Source organism: Anser anser (assembly GCF_964211835.1).
Source record: "Anser anser genome assembly, chromosome: 8".
NCBI lineage: Eukaryota > Metazoa > Chordata > Aves > Anseriformes > Anatidae > Anser > Anser anser.
Genome location: NC_139728.1, coordinates 17,372,479 through 17,393,393, shown reverse-complemented (window position 1 = coordinate 17,393,393; position 20,915 = coordinate 17,372,479). Strand labels below are relative to the sequence as shown.

General features: G+C 44.7%; 1 protein-coding gene across 2 annotated transcripts in view; it reads right to left on the bottom strand.

Annotated features, from left to right (window-relative positions):
* SYDE2 (synapse defective Rho GTPase homolog 2) overlaps positions 1 to 20,915 on the bottom strand; it is a 25,263-nt gene extending 4,348 nt beyond the window's left edge. Inside the window, exons 1-6 of one of the 2 annotated variants that reach the window (XM_083847173.1) lie at positions 20,647 to 20,915; positions 17,121 to 17,840; positions 9,005 to 10,104; positions 6,702 to 6,828; positions 2,431 to 2,612; positions 1,742 to 1,973 (exon numbers count right to left, since the gene is read on the bottom strand). In XM_083847173.1, coding sequence (XP_083703299.1) covers positions 1,742 to 1,973; positions 2,431 to 2,612; positions 6,702 to 6,828; positions 9,005 to 10,104; positions 17,121 to 17,840; positions 20,647 to 20,752 — 2,467 coding nt within the window. In that variant the 5' untranslated portion in view covers positions 20,753 to 20,915. Of the gene's footprint in view, positions 1 to 1,741; positions 1,974 to 2,430; positions 2,613 to 6,701; positions 6,829 to 9,004; positions 10,105 to 17,120; positions 17,844 to 20,646 lie in introns of both variants that reach the window. The other variant, XM_083847172.1, reaches the window with a different exon arrangement.

Genomic DNA, 20,915 nt, shown 5'->3' with positions numbered 1-20,915 from the left:
AGCACTGCCATTTACTTTGTCTACAGGCTGCTTTCTAATGGAAGCAGTCCATTAGGAAATCAGACTTCCAGGGGGAGGAAGAAAAAAACAACACACAACGGAGACAATATTTGTTCTTCCCTCAGGACATTTACTGTCCACGCTGACTTTTTTGCCAAACTCATCTCTCCCATTGCTAAGAAGTGGAGGCAGAAGCAGGTGCTTGCAGCCAGCCAACTGCTGCAGGCACTCTTGCCAAGGAGGTTTTCAGCAGAGGATGGAGCCCTGGGGTGCACCCAGCGTGCTGACTGTTTGTACTAGGAACAAAGATCGTGACGGCTGCGCTCACTGTCTCACCCAGAATGTTCTGAAAAGCAGACCTCCTCCTCCTCATGTAAAAATAAGTTTAAGAACACAGCATCAGACACATTATTCCTTTAGATTAACTGTAATTGTTTCATTGGTGCAGAAAATTAGCAGTTTCCCAAGAGCAATTACTATGCTCTAAAAGGGAACAATTAAGAAGCTGCTAAGATGAGCTGCATCTTCTCTTTGTCTCAAGAACTTAAGGGTTTACACTGTTCATGTTTGGGAAACAAATGTTAAAATACTCAGGGTACCAAAAAAAAACCCAAACCACCAGTTCTCCACACCATCAGTGAAACCACTGTGAAAAAGGAAGGTACTACAGCACAGAACAACAGATCCACCATCTGTACAGAAAGGAAACTTTCAGCAACTATTTGGCCAAAGAGTATCTGAAAACAAAATTAAGCCCGTTGGATCTAATGTTGAGTTGTTTCACAGCGTTATCCTCAAACTTAACTGAAAAGCTCCAATCCCTTCGTCTGCTCTTGATTTACGGCAGTGCTTAGTGCGATTCAACAGCAGAAGAAATGCAAAGGAATTCACTGTGGGCTGAAATCCAAGGCTCACTGATGCCATTGTATTTCCACTTATGTCTCCCCTAATCGCCAAGGAAATTTGAACACTGTATAGGCATCGTCCATTTGAAAGGAAGATCTTAGCAGAAATAATTGCCTTCACTTGTACTTCAGTAGTTAATTAAGACTGGAATTTGATTTCCTTTCTTATTGGGAACTGACTGCAAATTGGGCAAAACCATACAACCTCTTAAGTTTGAAGGGGGAGATAAAAGGTACTTACCTTTTTTTTTAAAAAAAAAAAAGTCAAAAAAAGCAAACAAAACAAAACAATCTACAGAAATCACCACACACGCAACATTTTTCCTTATGCAAAGCTCTGGAGAAACTACCAGAACCTGCATAGCTCCTACTGTAAGGAGCAACTCTGCCAAATTACAAACGTAGAAATAAAGTAAACCATTGAATCCCATACACTCAGAATCCTGAATGGTAGAAGCATAAAAGCAAGGGAAAAAAAAGAAGAAAAACACTGTAATTCAGATGTGGAGACATTATTATTACTGGGTCTGCTTTCTCTGGTGCCTTTACTTATATAAAGCACTTTTCACTGCTTCTTATGTTACACTCAAACACTGCCATTTGGTGAGGAAGTAACTAAAACAACAAACTTCCCATTAAGCGAAGTGACTGAGCACAAAGAGTAGGTTATATACTTGTCATGATTTCTTTACGTTTATAGGTGATGCCACAGTACCTCATATTTTAAGAATCCTGATGCCGCCTAATTATCCCGTGACTTAATCTACACTGACACACAGTAAAAACATACAGCAGTGGCTTGACATTTTCCTCTGATCAGGCTCATGAAACAGTACCTGGCCATAGCTGGAGTAAATAGTGAAGAACTTCTATGTGTTTTTTGAAGTCCAGGGCACTAGCAAGCTCCTCTGAGTCTGTGAAGACTCTGTTGTTATGGTTGGTGGTCTCCTGCTTCTGGCTCAGTAACACTGGCCCAAAACACACAGCTAAGTTCTGGCACGTCATCTTATTTACTTCGTGGTAAGAAGCCACCAGTTTCAGGTGATCCAACAGCATCCTCAGGGTAGCCTGAAAGAACAAAATATTAGATGAGGCAGTGCTGACATCCTAACATCGTTGCTCTAGAGGGATAAGACCAAGATTCATAGCTTCCAGAAGTCAACTTGCTTTACTAAAAAAGGACTTGTTGCTAACTGTCTGCCAACCCACTCCTGCTTTAAATGGGAATGACTTACCTGAAATCCATAAAGCAGTGTAATTTTAACTGCTTAGCTTGCAGGGACAATGCACAAAGGTACATTTTAATTAAAGTTATGTCCAGGTACCTTCACTTTCAGCTGTAAAGCTCTCCTGTATCTTTACCATAGGAAGTATTTTCAAAGACTTGGAGCATCAAAAATCCACGTGGACTAAGTCAGAAAACTGATGTACACGTTTTGACATGTTCTAAATACAGTGTGAAAATGCTACTTTATTTTCTGGAGCAAGCAATTTACCATCACTTGACCTTGTTAACACCACTCACCTTCTCAACATCTGGCAGGCAATCCAGAAGCGCCACTGTGTGCTCAGAGTCACTTGGGTCATTTTCACAACCACTCGCTGCCATTTTCAGGGGATTTTTCACCATGGCATCCACCACTGCCTCATAGAGCTGCTTAGTTATGAGGGGAGAGGGTAGCTCTCGCAGGTAATCCTTTAGGACACCTTCAGAAAGGACACAAGGATAGCTGCTGTTAGCAAGCCACAGGTTCACTGATCAGAATTGGTTGGGAGCACTAAGGCACACAAAATTCACCCATCTCATGAGAAAATCCTCCATGCCCGTGACAAATCTGGGAGAAAGGGGAACTGCTGTGAGGGACTAGTTCAGGCACTGGCCACAGCTAGGAGGCTGCTGAGAACTGAATGTTTGCACTTCTGTAAGTTGGTTTTAAAGGCTGGCTGGTACTTCAGTGTGAGCGGGGTTTCAGCAACTGTAAGAAGAAAACCCAACACAAGACTCCAACCAGCAGCAGGCACGTGAACATAACGCCGTCAGGGGCAGCAAATACTACCACAGTCTGCTGTTTAACAAAGCACAAGTTTGTATGAACTCAGTCTTTATAACTTAGTTGCTAACAACTGTATCGCAGCGGGCTTTCTTACAAGGCTGTTTCTAAAAAAGAAATATGGGGAATGGAGTTAACATTTTCCCCTTCACAGCCATGTTTACATGCAGAATACAAGTAAAAGTTGGCTTCTCTCTGTATAAATGTTTTTACCCCTCAAAAAGGCTGCATCTCTATCAACACAGACATCCACGTCGCACTGCATGAGCAGTGCTAACTGGGCAGCACCACGCACTGGAGCGGTCGGACCATCAGTTTGAGAAGTGGGGCAGCCAAACAAAACTTGGGTCCGTGCAGAGCAACACCCAGCACACAGCAGCCCGCCCCGAGCTTAAAATGGGCACATTCCAGCAGGAACGTAAAATCCCAAAACAACCATCTGTGTATTTTCCTGAAAACATATTCCCCTGGGCCTTTCTGTTTGCTTTGTTGTTGTTGGTGGTGGTGTTTTAATGCAGAGCAGTTACAGAAGTGGCAGATTCTTAAGTTTTTGTTCAGTAACTTACATTCCCTCACCAAATTTTATTTCTTCCTCTCATTTTAGAGGCTCATGTCCCACGCGTGGATTAACTGGTCAAAATATGTCTGAGACAAATGTGGCAGGAGCTGGAGCAGCATATGACAGGTCGGGGTGCTTTTCCCTTTTCCATAGGCAGAACACTAGCAAGAGACGCTGACTTTATCAGGATTTGGCGGGGGAGGCTGAGGAGGCTGACATCAGAATCAGCTTACAGCAGGAAATGAGTAAAAAGGTATGGCTTAATCACATCAGCTTACACAGTTGCAACATTCGTAGCCGTCTGTTACCAATAACCTGAGAGGAATTCCTGCGGCAGCATCCACAACCACAGGACTTCTACCTGCCAAAAGACTTTCTCCCGTTTAACCCCGGACAGGAGGCTCGTTTGGGAGCCACAAATGCCCTCTGACCTTTCTAAATCTTTCTGCTATTCACTCTGCCAAATTAGCCCCGTAGGAGGCTGCTGTTATTTTCCAGGAACCTATGCTTCCCACTGCTGGCTGCCAACCCCCTAACACGTTCTCCTTGACACAACCCCTCACCCCACAGAACAAATTTAGACGGCAAGCTGAAATTGCCATCCACTTCATTAATTCCTCATTTTTCTGACCCACTGAGCTGTTAACAGTAATACACGCTTTACTCAGAGGTATGAATTCACACGGATGAGAACAGACATGATGCAACAACACTGCTACCGGTCAGTTCCTAAAATTGGCAGCGTGCTTGATTTTGGGCCACGAGCACACTTAATTGTGTGTAAGCCTCTGCCAATCCCAGGAGCAGTTCTCAGTCGAGATTTAATCATTAAATGTTCATTCTTTGGTCTTTGGATAGCTGTCAAAAAAATATCTTTATAATCTTCTAAAAAAAACAGTGCTACTCAAATTTCAAACAGGACACAAGAAAGCACTCCTCTTCAAACCTGCCAAGAGTTACACTGAGAATTCGTACTGCACGGAACACATGTTTTGGCTTAGAGGAGTATGAATCATGTGCACCAGCCTCAGCACTGCAAGTGCAGCAGCAAAGCACCAGGGCGAACACCCCCCATCAGCCAGCCTCCCCAGGCATACGCGGGATTTTGTACTGTGGGCATTTTCATTCCTAGTGCTAAGCACAGCGGGTTCCTCGGGTCTGCCAGCAGCAGTCGCAGGCTCACCTTTACGTCCAGCCCCCAGAGCTCGCAGCTAACCAGAGGACAGCTTACATTTTGGCCCTGCCCTGCCTGCTCCCTGCGACACGCACGCTATCACCGCATCGAGGCTTCTCAGCGCAACGCCAACACGGGCGCCGCTGGCCATTACGTGGCACAGATGCAGGGCTTCCAGGGGGAGACATTTCTTTTAAGTCATTTCTTAAAACAATTTCTCTTATAGGTAAAGCAGCAGGTAAGTACATTCTTGCAATATAGCATACAAAAAGCATAGCCAGCAGGCTTTGTGTAAGAAAGGCATCAAGGCTTTTCACTCCTATGACCCTAATTCTGGATATAAAAACAAAATTTACACTACAGCAGGATGTAGCAAAAGGAGGACTAAGAGCCCAGGATGTTCTGCACGGTCACAAGTTCACCAGCATCAACGAGGCTTACAGCAGTGGTACTGTGACACTAAAGCACGCTGCAATTTAACCATCGCATCCTAGACCCATGACAAAAAGATCAGTCAGACCAGTGCTGCTGCCCTTCCAGGGCTTTTTATCTGTACTGAGCACTCCTGCAGTACAAACTTCAGTTTCAACCAATTATGGTGGGTTTTGAGTGCACCATGTGCTCAGGGATACTAAACGCTCACAAAGTATTTCAAGTTCTTTTGTATACAGATAGGAGGAAACTCCTATAACCTTTCCCAGAATACTTCTGAAGCATTTCTGCAAACAGTTTTATTGTAGATGATTTCCTGGACCATGGGAGCGCAATGACATTTTTATAGTTGCAAAATTAAATGTCAAATACGTCAAATTTTACATCAGCCAAAAATTTGCATCAACCAAATATCTGCCTGACATTGGTCTGCTTACAAGTCAACATCAGACTGCTTCTTCTGTTTGGCAGAGATTTTTTTTTTCCCCCTTCTGAGTTCATTTATTAAAATTGGGAAGAGGTTTTCAATAATAACAACGTGATTTTAGAAATCATTGCTGCCCTTTTTCATGAACTTACATGTAAAGAGAAGAAAAATATTAAGTTATAAGACTGTCTGTATTATTTACTTCTACTATTCACCTTCTCTTAAAAAAGGATGCCTCGTACCAGAGTGAAGCATAAACACAAGATTCTGCTGCTGCGAATGCTCGTGCTCGAGAGCAATACCGAATCCAACAGCAAAGCCAGCCAAGGCGAGTCAGGTGAACAGACTAGCTGGATGTTCTTTACCAAAAGGTCTATTTAACTAAGTAAATGTCACCAGGTAATATCTCCTGACACTACTTTGCATAATTATGAAATGTACTGAACACAAAATGAATTCCCAACATGCTGGAATGAAATTAACAGTCAAACAGGACAGAACTGTCCAATACCTCTGAATGTCCCAAAGTGTTCAGGCACAGAAAATTTATACCCACTGCTGTTACGTGACATTTTTCCATCACTGGATGCATAGGAAATGAATGTTATTGCCTGATAGCCTGCAGTAATTAATGTACTCTGTGATCCCTTAAATTAGATCAACTTTGGTTTACGTAACAAATATCATCAACAGTTTTAGAATTGTTCCACCTTTAAGCAACGACAAAAAAACACCTCAACAACTTCAGTTGTACTGTGCCGCTCCTGTGAAAATGCTCACTTAAAAAACTGATGCAAACGAAGACAAGCCTTGTAAAACATTCTGCTCCTCCGCTCCCAGTCCTTCTTACCCTTGCCAGGATCTTGCTGTGAGAGCCCCCAGCCTTGCGCACCATTACCTTCCTGCACCAAATGCCATGTTAGCAAAATTCCACGTCCTCCTCCCTCCCAACCCCAGCTATCTGACATTTGTACATCTCCTAGGTTTGTATATCTCCAATACTCATTTTCATTTAACTTTTAGCAATACAGGGAAGTAATTAACAGCTTGTTAAATGACAACAGAAAACTAGTTCAGAGCCCAACTGCACCTTTTTGAAAATACGTTGTGCACATGTCCGGATTATGTATTACAAGTAAAGTAAACGTCTTACCTGTTATCACATTAATATCTGGGTACTGGCTTTCAGAGAGAGTAACTGCCTTGCTGTCCCTCTCAAATGCCTCTCGAAGCTCCTTCTTAACCGCTGCTGAGCCACACAACCGATACAGACCTACAACCTAGAGGCAAAAACAGTAGCCCCACATCAGTTTGCAAGCATTAGACAAGGGACTGTTGATCTGTGAGCGAATAACATCACAGTTTTGCATAACAGCAGACATCCTGAGCAGTACTTTACTGACAGAAGCCAAGTTTTAAGTCACAAGCACACCATTAAGTAATTCAAGATCATTTAGCACTTTTACATAAAACTTAGCAATACGGATGAAACATTGATTTTCCCTTTATCCTACTCATTCAGGTCACCACTGTTTTTCCTAGTGTAACTGTTTAGTTATACAACATGAAACTGGACCTTCAGCAGAAATAAATGAGGACAGACAGCATTTTGAACGTTAAGTATACCAAAGTACAGTATCCCAAAATAGTTATTAATCATTAGTAGAAAAAAGTAGCCACACTACTGACTACCTGCTAACACCAAGAAATGCTATAAATCCTCTTTTAAAAATCCTTAACATTTTTCGTGCATGAATAAGCTAGACATAACTGAAACTAAACTATATTTGATGTCAGTAAAAAGAATTTCAAGAGAATTATGAATACTCCATTATGACATCCACAAGATGCTTTTCGAAAGATGGCAAGATGCTGACTTGCATGTTTCAAATTATATGGTAAGTTTTATGCAAAGCAGGGGTTACTTCACATGTTCAAGGTGATAGGACTGAAGCCCACAACACACCTGGACTGTTACTAATTTAATGTGCTTTCACACACAAATTTTGCATTTTATCATTACTGTACTTTTCATCAACTTCATTTGTACAAAGCACTTCTGTGAGTGAAAGGAAATAAATCTTAAATATATTATTTTTATGGACTTTACAGGCAGCTGTACTGAGCTGTAAATGGCTAGTCCAGAACTGCTGTGGACTTTGGCAAACAAAAAGCCCCCAAACCTAATGCAGACCGTACTGACTTAGAACACGTATATCCAGGTTTGCAAAGAAGAGTATTTGTCTGGCCATATATTAATTCCTGTTTAAAGAAGTGGAAAGTTACTCAATGGAATTTGTACTCCATCTTTTCCAAGACTGAATGACCTAGTATTTGCCTAAGAGAATTTCTTTTAACTCCGAAGTTTTCTAATGCCATGTCTGAAATTCAGGTGGAAATGACGTACCATGACAGTAGTCTGCAGCCTATAAGAAAATAAAAAACCTCAGACAGGCACATGGTTAAAACAAGAAGTTAACAGTATATTTTGCATTTTTGATTCTCCTTGTGCAAATGCACAAATCAGATTTCATGCTCAAAAGCACCAGGTGCACGCAGACAGCTCAGATCCCAGTCGCCTCATTACCAGTGATGCCTTGATTACCCAATATCATTTGCATGACTAGGTTCTAATAAGCCCAGAATAAAATGCTGAAACCATGGGACACATATACTGTAAAGAATACAACTTCTTTTTTTCCACTGATTTGCATGTCAGGAGAAGCACTCACAATGAAAATCACAGTTATTATCAGTAATGACTTTCAATAAGTAATTACATAGAAATACTATTGCTGTCTGTATTATATGACCTAGGTTATAAGTAGCCACGTTAATCTCATAACACCTGGACTTACAGCCAAACTGCCAGCAATTTAAAATAGCAACAGTGGTAGGTGTGATCACTTCTCAATTTCACCTGAGCAGGAACACCTGTAAAAGAAACCAAGGGCTCACACATGCTAACGAGCAGTGCAGAAGTCCTCTCACCAATTTCAGGTGAGTTGCCAGGGGGAATCATCCATCCTTAGGACTGTGCATCTTCCTTTTTATTTATTTGTTTATTAACAAGGCTGTGCCTTATAAATAAAGGCTTATTTATTAATAAGGTTGTGCCTTATTTTGATGGTGACTCTACACGCTAGGGGCTGCAGGTTCATTTAACTACACCTAGTCCTAGAACACTACTGTGAGCAAGCGTACTTCTTTATGAAGGCCAAGTTGGAAACATTGATATCACAGTCCTGTTATTTTTGCCATAATACAATGACAAGTGTTCAACAAACAACAGGAGCAGCAAAAAAAATTAAAATTTAAACATGGAAAGTTTTTTTTAATTACCCCTTTTCCACTCACTGCTTATGCTCCGTAAGTAACAGTGCAAAGATCTGTAACAGCAGAGATCCTGGCACAGCAATATTAACAACACAAAACAGATTCAAATACGCACAGTACCTGACAGCCTCTCTTTTCAATCTCCATAATGCATTTCTGAATTAGAAGGGGTACCATCAAGCCTGTATTTTCTTTCTCTACAACTTTTCGAGCGTCTACACCGAACATCACTGGCTCCCGATCTGCATCCAGACCATCGAGGGAGTTCTCCCACTGATCCATAAGCGACAGCTTGACGTAAATAAGTCCCCTTGGCTCCAGTCTGACAGCCAGCTGATGTGTCTTTGTCACTCGAAAGAGAGTAGGAAGAGCCACAGTGCCGTGACAACACACGCGGTTTTTCCGCGGGGTGGGTTCCCAGCTGAACACCACTAGCTTTAAGTGCTGAGCATTTTCAATTTCTATGTTGAACGTGTGGTCCATATCCAGAAACGTTGTCCTGCATGTAAGCAGGGCTGTTCTTGCTTTGTTTACCGAATCAACCTGTATTGCACAAAAGACATCTTTAGAGTCTATTCTTGGTGGTTTCAAGTCTTCGGCACCATAAAAGTGAATGCTCATGAGTCCAGAGATGTACTGAGAACACTTGGGTTGATCAGAAAAGTTGTAGTGCCTGAAAGCATCAATATCTATCTCAGTTTTACCACTGTTACTAGGAAGGCTCTCCTTTCCTTTCCCACACTTGGTTTCATGTCCATGTTTACCTGATTTTGTTATGAGTTCAGGAGAGTCACCATCACTGAGGTAACCACCTTTGCTGGAGGATTTGGAACTCCTCGAGCTTTTCTTTTTGTAGGTGTGCTGCGACGACACGCTGCTGTCGAGATGGTAACGACTTATCACGTTCCTGCTGGCAGCTGCAGTCGAGTTTCCAGAAGATGGCAAAGACATTGTATGGCTTGTATCCCGACAGTTCCCTTTCAACAGGGAAGAAGGATTATCTGAACTATTATGGCTTGAAGTTCCCTTGACACTCAGCTTCCTGCTGAGCTCTGGCAGCTTTTTCATTTTCATTGAAAGTTTCCTCACAGTTCTGGGAGATTTAATTCTATCAGGGAAGGGCCAGTTGATGGATCCGCTTTTTTTCAAGGGACTGGGACTTGGAGGAGAAACTTCTGTTGATGGTATATCTGCCTTGTGGGCAAGTGTAACTCCAGACCCTTTAGGAAAAAAAATAAAAATAAAAATAAGTATTGTTTGAACCATTTGGTAACTGCAGTTTGCAGCTATGAAAATAAAACAATGAACTAGGGGAAAATCCGTTGATTTGTCCTAACTTTATAAACGCAACTCAGACAATTGTCAGTCAGATGGTCAAATGTTCACAAGCATGCAGAAAGCTGTATTCTGCTGACTTGTTCAGCCAAATTTGGCAGTTCATAGTCAGAACCCTGATCTGTTCTGCTTTATGGAGATGAAAGAGCCAGAAACTACAGATAAACAAATGAGCTATTTCACCACTGCATTCAGCTCAGTCCATTTGTGTTATATCCCCCTTCATCCAAGCAGACACAACTGCATTCCTGGGGCACAGGTGCAACGAAGCCAGTATCAAAGGGGAAAACACTGCATTATGACGTGCACTCCTGCCTGCGAAGCAGTTAGCTATGAAGATAACATGTCAGCATTGCCCTCTCAAGCCTAAAGGAAACAGGCTCATCCCTGGTGAAAAACACTGCTTCTTTTGCAAGGCCCTCTGTTACCCCAAAGTGTAACAAATCCTTCCCCGTGTAGATGCAGGTAGTGTCTCAGACCTCTTCTTCCATTTCTTTCAGCTCCCCTTTTCTGCTGCAGGAAGGAGGAAGAGGAACACAACAAGGATTTCTTTCTTCTGAAAGCTGCATCGTGCACTGCCACATGCCAGCAATTTTCCCTTTCCTGGCACAACCATCCCACAACAGGGCTTAGTTATACAGTTCCCAAGTGACATCCTTGTGGCAAATCACTCATTTTTCCAAGGAAATACAAAAACTAAGTTACAGTTCAAGCCCTTCTCACTGTCACCAGCATGAGGCAGTGATGACTGCAGGACAGGCAATGGATTTACATGAGTTGCTGAAGCGTGCAAGAGGGGGATTGAGGCCAGAATGATAGATACACATAAAATTTCGTAAGTACATTCATTTAGAGCTACTTTTCTGTCCATCAAGAAACTGATAGTGGTTCTTGGTAGCAATAACCACCCCATCCACTCATCCCTTGGCAAACTCGAGCAGCTCCCAGCAGGACTTGTGTAGCCTTGCACACTCAGCTGTGCCAGCACGGAGCCCCCAGGCAGGCTAATCCCTGCTTGTGCAGCTGGAGACCACATGCCTGTACCATCAGTTATCCATCCCCTCGCTAACCAGGGGAAGGCAGAATCTATTCACGGCATGTAGAAGGAAAGAAAGAAGAGACTTCCTCGAGATACTCAGGAAATCATACTTTACAGCAGCTGCTTCTACAGATTTTCCTAACATTTACTGTATAAAGCCTAATAACTAAGTCCAAATCACCATACTACTAGTGATTTTTACAATTCTCCTGCTCATCCAAATTATTTTGTCACCATTTAAGTACAACTTTTTAATGCTTCGCTTAGCTTAATAATATAATAGGCAATCTAGTCCTTGATCAAACTGATGTGATGCCTTTTTTTTCCTTCAGAAAACCTACAAAGACTAGTTTTAGTCCCAACAGAAGTTTGGCTTTAATAACTTTTGCAGGTAATTGCTTAAAAGAGCACCTTTGTAACAGACAGTTTCATTTATGAAGAATAACACGTTAGAATTGGTTCTCCAGTGCAACAGAGTAAGACGCGCCTTGCCCTGCGTCTCACCGAAGGTGTGCCCTCGGAGGGCGCGGGCCATTTCTAGCACGCCTGCTGTGCTTTTCTGGCAAGCAGCTGGTTAGGAACGTGCTGTTTGATAAAGTTGGACAAAGCCCCGCTTGTGCTGCGACTCGCGCCCTGGCCGTGCTGGTGGGCTGGCCTGAGGCACCCCGTAGCAGTTGGTGGCATACTCCAGCCCGCTGGCATTCATCTTCCCCTTCTGCCATGTCTCTGGCACAGGCTTAGGAAAGCAGGCCAGCGAGTTAAACTTCCCTCCATCTCATTAAAGCTGAATAGCCAATTGACACCGTGACTTCTTTGGGTCCAACTTCCGCTGCCCGCAGCGCCGAACAGCTGAAATGAAACACAGGGCTGAGAGTCACGTGCCGAGTGGGTCAGCAATACCACCAGGGTCACGCCACACGCTGGCCCACTAAGGCCAGCAATGTGCTGAGGTACACACTGAGGTACTCCTTTAACCTGCAAAAAAAAATCTTCTTTTTTTTAAAACTCTATGAAAACTACTGTTTTGACCAATTCAGTCCCTGTGTGCAAACCCACAGAATGCTTCAAGGTCAAAGAATGGAGAAATTATTAAAAGGGTAGAAAAAAAATCTCTAAGAACTCTGTAATGGTAGCTTATTTTCTTCCAATACACCGTCAAATGTACACTGTTGTTAACTAAGCTGTGACAAACCCATCAATTCTGGGATCACGTTTTCTGGAGCAGAAGCGACGAACTACTTTAAACAGGCCACTAATTGCAGCAGGACGTGACTACGAAGCAGCAGAGGCTGACGGGCCGACCGCCGCCTGCTCTGCGCCACAGCGATCCTCAGAGCATCCTCTGCAGGGCCACCCCATCCCCGGGGAGAACAAGCACGTTTAACAGCACTCTGGATCACCAACCAGGCTTAAGAGTTCAGTATCTGCAAACAAGAATGAATTCCTTGCAAATATTTTAAATGTTAATGATTCTCCACGTCACACAGACCACAGCAGGCTTCGTTTGAACGCTGGCGTTGGCCCAAACTCCACTGGCCCCAATGCCAGGCACAGCTCATTCGGGCTACTTGCACCAAGTTCTCCTCCTCTTGAGGTTTCTTTCATTGCACAAAAAGCAGCTTTGCCTCCATTTCCCCAGTAAGAGGATAAAAACAGTTATTCTGTACAAATTGGAGGCTGAAAAGGGCAATAACTACTTTAAAAAGTGCTTTTAGTCCTCAGTTGCTACATCCCCTTGCCTCTTTCACCAGCAGGTCCTTATGGTACCTCTGCTAGACAGACCGAAGGCATGCCCGTGAGGAGGCCCTCAGCCCGAGGCGTGCGTGTGGTGCCCTACAGGCCCGCTGCAGCCCCACAGAAGCAGCCGGAGCCCCCCCGGCCTGCGGCAGCCGGAGCCCCCCCGGCCTGCGGCAGCCGGCCTCGCGCAGCCCTCGCCCGCCCTGCCTGAGGCTCCAGCACCAGCCCAGCCACAGCTCAGGATGCTCTGCCCCGTGACCTCGCATGGCTCGGAGGCAGCTTCGTTGCACTTTGGTGACATTTTGTCACTGACATTTCGTCACTGACCTCTCCTCCACATACCACATCATTTTTGTACCACAGACGTGACACAAATATTTCGCGTGAATGCTTTTTTGCCTTATGAAACCGCAGCTCCTTGCACTTGAAAAATAGTAAAAATCACAAAACGCATTCATCTCAAAAAAGTTAAGCAAAGAGATTTACAACATGTGGAAGTCAGCAAACGTGATCTGCTGCCCCGTATGATCTATGTATACTGCTGGAAGCTCATTTGCAACATGCAAGCACGAGAAATATTTGCCCTCACTGGCCCCAAAAGATGCATTTATAAGGCAGGATAGCAGTCATGGCATAAGTGAAAAAAAGAGCACAGTAGTTTTATTTTGATTTAAATCAACCCCAATACATGCCAACTGTAGTTTTAGTGCACAGTACCAACCTTTGGTTCCTGCCAAGGTCCTCACAAGCTACGATGAACAAGTCCTACTACAACGTCTCTGAGACACAGATGCACATGAAATGATCCCCCTGATTAGTTGGACACCAATCCCAACAATAAACCTTCCCAAAAACTAAAACATTACAAATGCTCCAAGAAGTCCTATTTGGAGCTCCACAATGTAAACCTGTCGCCAGAGCAGACACTACAAAGGGGTGCTATTCTTCAACATTTTGCAAGGAACACACACATCTAGCAAAACATACAGAGTACAATCTTAAACAGTTGTAAAGAAAATTTACTTTAAAATTTTGTATATGTGAAAAACTCTAACTGCAATATGAAAAGTTCACTACGTAACAAAATGCCCTTTATACTTCCAATCACAACCATTTTGCCTGTGCAAGGACACATTGAACTATAAACGTGCTCCATGGTCCACTTAAATTTCCAGCTAAATTCTTCTCACAGAGACCTAAAAGCATGAGCTGATGCTATGTTTCTACACTACTGACTCAGAATTAAATTAGCTTCTTACTGCTACCCTTTGTGTTTGTCATAAACAAAATACATTAAGTGTTTTCTCAAGCTCTGCTACAGGGTCAATTTATTTTTAGTCAGTTTCCTTTCTAAAAACCAGCACAGCTAAAATTATTAAATGAGAAATTACCTGACAAATCCTATTAACATAAATGGCATTTACTGAAGAAAGTAACCTGAATAACACCAGGAACTAATGATGTAAGTTAAGACTATGGGCAAATTAGCAATCCTACGATTATGTCTCATTTAAAAATAACATTTACAGGACGTATCTGTTTGCTACTTTTTTTGGGAAGACTCCCAATAAATTAATTCTATCTTTTAGATTTTTTTCTTTATATTTCAATATAAACTTTTCCAAAAAATAGTAAAAAGAAAATCCATGACCACATTCTCTGTACAAAAGTTTGAAATCCAAATGAGGCAGCATTGTTTAAAGTTGTACAGGTTAAACCAATTGCAGCAAACGATAAAACGAACAAGATATAGATTTTGTTGGCTTTAAGAGTATACCACTTTTTCCTGCCATTGCTTCTCAAAATCTTTCTTAGATTCTAGCACTAACCAAAACTGACATATATGAAGTTCTGTTAGTAAGAAAGATAAGCAGACTCTTCCCCAAAGCAGTAACTGTGTATTTCTCAGGAGTTACTGCTTGATGTATGCAGCTCTCTACGAATATAGACATCTATTTCGTAGCAATTGTGTGTGTAATTCAAACGAGGTTCTAACACAACTGAAGTTAAATTGGCCATGTTGCCCTTCATGCGGTAATTGTGTATGGATAAGCTGTCATTTTAAATTTGACTGAAAATAACTGCAGACACCTTAACTGGACTGAAAAGAAGAACTAAACCACTTCTCCATGATAAAGCCAATTACTGAGCAGCAGGGATCCACTTCACCAATTAATCTATTCAGCCTGATCACTGTTCAAAACATGCAAAAGGATAGCTGCATTTAAAATAGCTTAATTAACTCAGTGTGCACCAAACCAGTCAGGGGAAATTCGTAACGCTTTTTTCCTGGTTTAATGAAAGACTCTTTAACGGGGCAATTGAGCTCTCATGAATAAATGTTTCTTCAGCATGAAAAAAAAAATTTCCTTCTTGCATAAAGAGTTTTATTTTTTAAAAAGAGTCATACATCAAGAGATTAATCACCAAATTAATCAAAGGGGGTCAAACAGCCTGTAGGACGTGCTCATGCCTTTCCTCAATAACCATGCTTAATAATGACCACTCCAAAGTGCCTTGAACTTCAACCGTGAAAAAATATCATATTTCACCTATCTTGCAAGCAAATATAATTGGTCTAAGTATTCAATGCAGACTATAAAGTGAACTATTTCTAAATAAATGTTCTCAGTATACTTTGTGACTAAAAGTACATTCAGATCTGCAGTATTTCCACAAAAAGAACAAAATGTGAGCTCCCAGGAGAGAGGACAGAGTGCTTTTTCTTCCACTGTTTACAGAAGTTGCTTTGGTGCCTCTGAAAACATCTCCCATTCCCAGAAGCCATCTCTGCGCTGGAAATCCATGCAAAATAACTTCTGGCATTTACAGATTTGGGGCAAATTTTCCAGGACTGAGCACCACGGGGACAGGGCTCCTCCAGAGGGCAATGCAGAACAGGAGCCTGGTACCCAAGATTCAGGTCCTCTGCTAGCTCAGAAAGACACCAGTGCTTCCAAGTCAGTGCCCTGCCTCTCAGTGCAAGGAGGCATTTAAACCAACCCCAAAATACACGAAGCAGCTCATCGCACCTCTCTCCACTGCCTGCAAAGCAAGCCAAGGGGAACAGTCTTCAAAACTCAGGCATCCAGATGTCTACATGGTGTAACACGAACCCTCTCAGCTTTTGATTGTAAAAATATTGTATATCCACACGAAGCAGATGATTACTAATGCATCTGCTTTGTACATGAAATACGGGGTGTGCTGGCAGACGAGCTGTTCTGTCGAGAAACCACATCGGTGCCAAGAGTGGAGTCTGGAGCTGCTTGTCTCCTGACTTTTATGCTAAAATTGTAACTCTCTCAACAGGATACTGGAGTTAAGGTCAAGATATAACAAAAATCAGTAATTAAAAAAAGAACTTTTTGGATTTTCTTTTTGCTTACTTTTGTTCAGTTATTTCTGTTTGGGTTTTGTTTGTTTTTCTTTTTTTTAAATAGACTGGGAAAAAATCTTTAATAAGATGCTGAACTCGTATACTAATGGAATTATTAAAATGAGACTATCAAACACTCAGCCAAAAGTAACAAGCCAGTTAAAACCATCCCTCTCCAGTCTATTAGATTAACCTGAGAGAGTCAACAAGACAGCAATTACAGAAAGCGACATGATGAATGGCATTTATAGTCTTCCAAAAAGCCTTTATTAAAAATCCCAGGCAGCAACTTCTGAAGATATTAAGCAGTTTCAAGGCTGGAACCCAAGACCTGAATCAGACACTAGCTAACAGAAAGGAAACCAAGTGTGTCCTCTCATTAACAGGCTTAAGTAAGCTCACTTTATAAAACCTTTGTTTTCAGCCAGGTGGGAGCCAAAACGAACAAGGACTGTTTTGAGTTCAGAGCTGGTTCCAGAGGGCTGGCAAGCAGGGCAGAGGAAAACCACATCCGGGCATACCAGGTGAACAAATTGACTGAAAAATCACTGTGCAGCTCTACATTTAGCAGGTATCAATATCACTGCTTGAGTCTTTTTTTTTCCTTCAAATGAACTTAACATGCACTTCCACTGGAAATTTGCTCAATGCAGACAAAAGGAGGAAAAAGAGAAAAGAGACGTAAGAAAGCCTTATTATTCCTTTAAAATATGAGAGAAGATTTTTGTCTTCCTGAACGCTCTTACCTGTTGAAGGGCACCTGAACGCAGGATTGTCTTCTGCTGCCGGCACACCCTGGATCTTGCAGGCAAACCTCTGCCGCTGCTGCTGCAGATGCTCCCCAGGGTGCACGGCATCAGCTGGACCCAGCTCGCCGGGCTGAGCGTCCCCTGCCCGCTCTGGGGAGCCTGGGGGGCCAGCGTGGGGCCCCAGCTCCCGCCCCAAGTCCCTGCTGGGCACGCTTTTGCAGCAGCCCGCGGGGCAGTCCGTGGTGACAGGGTTATTCGCAGCAGGACGGAAGACCCGCAGGACGTCTGGCTCGTCGTCTTCAGGAATGGGATTGTACCATATTTCTCCTTCATCGTCTGCGTCGTTATCCTCACCAAAGTCGAAGGCACAGCGTCTCAGCGCGGTGGAGCCCGCGGTGCTCGGAAGGGCGCTCACGGCACCGCAGCCAGGTACGGGGCACTCCTGCCCTCCCGGGGACTTGGCAGGAGCCCTCTGAGTTTTAGGTGTAGGCTGCGGGCTGGGAGACTTGGGTAGCTGGGTGACAGCCCCCTGCATTTTCTTACATGTGCTTTCTCCCTCCGGGCAAGGGGCTCTGTGGGTGCTCTGGTGCAGCCAGTTGCGTTTCTTGGAAACAGTAATGCTGTTCATCTGTGGCCGGTGCTCGGGGACCTCGCTTACCTTCGGAGACTTGGGCTCTTTTCTGCTTCGTGGAGCTATGTAAACATTTTCAATTAAATCTGCTGTCAGAAAGAAAGGCAGAGAGAAGGGAAGACTTAGAATACCATTTCGTTTTTAACAGGACAAAGACATATGCTGTCATGTTACATTTGCCTTAGACCCCATCCAAGAGGGCAAAAGACAAGTTGATACCATCATAAAATTATACTTCAGCCTGCCAAAACAGAACGCACGTATAATTAATAAAAAGTCAGACTTGTCGGGCTGTATTTTTAACACCATGTAATTTAGATAAATGGCAGAGAGACAGCTGTGTGGAAAGGTCACGCATACTTAGACAGAAACGGCTGCCTTTTGCTCTGGTAAGTTCAGGTACAGTGGGTTTGACAAGTTGCTACCTACTATTTCTACAGTCTGTTTCTGCCACTGAAGAGCAGCCCGTGCTTTTGGTATAACGTACTGCTCAACTAGCCACCAAAACCACATAGATTCACTTCTACATTTAAGTGCAAAACGAAGGTGAAGACCTCTGCTGTGCAGAAACCTCCAGAAAGGACTGTCCTTACCAGCTTTATCCTACACTTAAGATAGGGGCATCCCCTGATTTGTGGGGAATAAAATGAAGCACACAGTCATGAAAGGAACAAAGGTGGAAAGAGCAATCTAGAAAAGTTCTTAAATAAGCCATTTTACAAGTAAATTTTCATCTAATAACTGATCAAAGTCCATTCACAACTCCCAACTTGACACAGCTGCATTAAAACAACGGGTAAGCTTTTAATGGTGCACCACCGGGCAGGCTCCTCCCTGCCCCTGATGACTACCTCAAGGCCCTCACCTTCTCCAAAAAGCCTAAGGAACTCTGCAGGCAATATAAATAGGTGCAGCATGCAAGAACTGTGTTCCCACAAACAAAAATATCTGCCACTTCCTGCTTTTCCAGGGAAATACGGGCCCTCCTGCACGGGCTAAGCAAGCCAGCAATTCTAAACCAGAAAGCCTGCACTTATAGCACCCATAAAAAGTGCACGCGTGCCCAAGTACGCGCCGATGGCACACCTGGAGCCGCGGGCTGCCCCCGGTGCTACAAGCAGCAGGCGCGCAAAGCGAGCTCAGCAGCATGCTCCACCGCCGCTGTTCTCGATGCGAACCTGGGCATCTCGGTAAGAATCTACCTGCAGAAGCTCACCGCAGACGCGTTAATAACCCGGCAGCTTCGGCGCGCTCACATAACCTGCCTGCTTGCAGAGGCACGCTGCATATCGCGCCTGCACACAGCTACCCACTCGCAGTCTCCCAACCAGCCAGCGCGCTGCCAAGAGACATCGATTGCAAATGTTCGCTGAATCCCATCCAAATGATACACTTGCATTTAAGTCTTCCAAGCGCAGCTCTTGCAACCAATAGCTGCGTTTGCAAGTACTGCTTTCCCTTTATTCAAGCTTGGCCCCGATCCTGAAAGCCCTTGTGCCTGTTTATTTTAGTAACAAACCGTTTCGCGTGCAAGTATCTGCACAACCAGCGGTTCCACGGAACAGAGCGAGTTCTAAACATCGTGAGCTGTTATAGTAACGAGACAAATTCAAACAAATAGGAACCTTTCGGAGCTATGCAAGCGACGAACACGCTTTTTGCTCCAGAGCAAAGCTCCATTCGGAGGGACACCGCCTGCCCTGTGCTAGTGCTCTGCTCCCAGGACGTAGGGCATCCCCAAAAGCTGGCCAGGCCTCCACCGGGCAGACCCAGCACAAACAGAACAAGACGACAGCTCCTCCCCAACAGGCCTTGATACAGCACTGAAAGTACATAAATAAGTAGGAGTTGGAGGTTCAGTTCACCTTCCACTCTTTCTACAGAAGATTAAATAAATCGCTAGTTAAAGCTCAAACATTACGGTAACACCACAGACGCTTTCAGAACCAGCGCCTCAACGTTTCAGCTCAGCTGAGGTCAGGATAAATGTCCTGCCTATTACGCGCACACATGAAACATTTCAGCACGATGCTGGGCGCTGCTTTTCGGGCTGTAAGGCGCTGGGAGCGGCTCGTCCCAGCCTCCCCACGTACGGGTCAGGACGATCCGCAGCCCTCGGCTCGGAGCAACGGCCACGGGAACGCGCTCTCCTCCCCGAGGCTCTCGGTAAAACCATCGCACGTAGTTTTTATGTTTATTTTACGGATTTAAATGGCATTACGGATTTAAATGGCACAACAGCGAGGCTAAAGTTTGATCTGTTAGCTTTCAAATGCATTGTGTAATATAAAAAAAACGGAGACAACAAAAGCCAAGGAATGACAAACAGCCGCAAGCCAAAGAACAGCAAACGGTCATATGATAAGAAAGCGTGTGGGGACCCACACAGAACAGCGGTCTGCACTCAAGAACCAATTATTCCTAAGAAATTTTACTCCTGAGACGAAGAAGGACTGACGCGAAGATGCTGCCGCTGAGGGCTGGTTCAAGACCTAAACTTGGACGTGCCGAAGCGGACTGCCTCTGCTCTCACCAGAGCTGCAGGTTTCCCAAGGTCTGGACGCAAGGCAGACGCTTCCAGACCGCGGTAAATAACTCACTTCTTCAGCCACCTGGGTGCTGGCAGCTCCAGCTTAAACCCCCTCGGTTTTAGGGCTGTTTCTGTTCAGCTGTACCTCACAGGAGCCGCCACGGACCGGCGCACCTGAAGGCAGCTCTGGGGGCCGGGCGCGGGGCTGCCTTGCCCCGGCAGGGCGAGCCGGCGGCCGGAGCCTCCCCGGGCTCACCCGGCGGGCCGGCTGCTGCCAGCTCCGAGCCGCACGCGGTGCCCCCGCGGGGCGGCACAGAGGATCCGGGAGACCGAACCCCTCCTCTCGGCGGCTTCTCACTTACCCTGCGGGGCGCAGGTCCCGCCGTGCCGGTGCCCGCCGCCCGCCGCCCCGCGCTGGGACCTCCTGCCGCGGAGCTTGGAGAGGGTCCTGCGGAGCGGCTCGGCCATGCCTGCCCGCTCGCTGCCCGCCCTCAGCGCCCGCTGCCCGGCGGCGTGCGGCTGCCGGCGGCCCCCGGGAGGAGCGGCGGCGGCCCCCGGCCGCGCTGCCCCATGGCGGCGAAGCTCCGCGCCCCCGGCTGCCGCGGCGCTGCCGCCGCGCACATACTTGGCA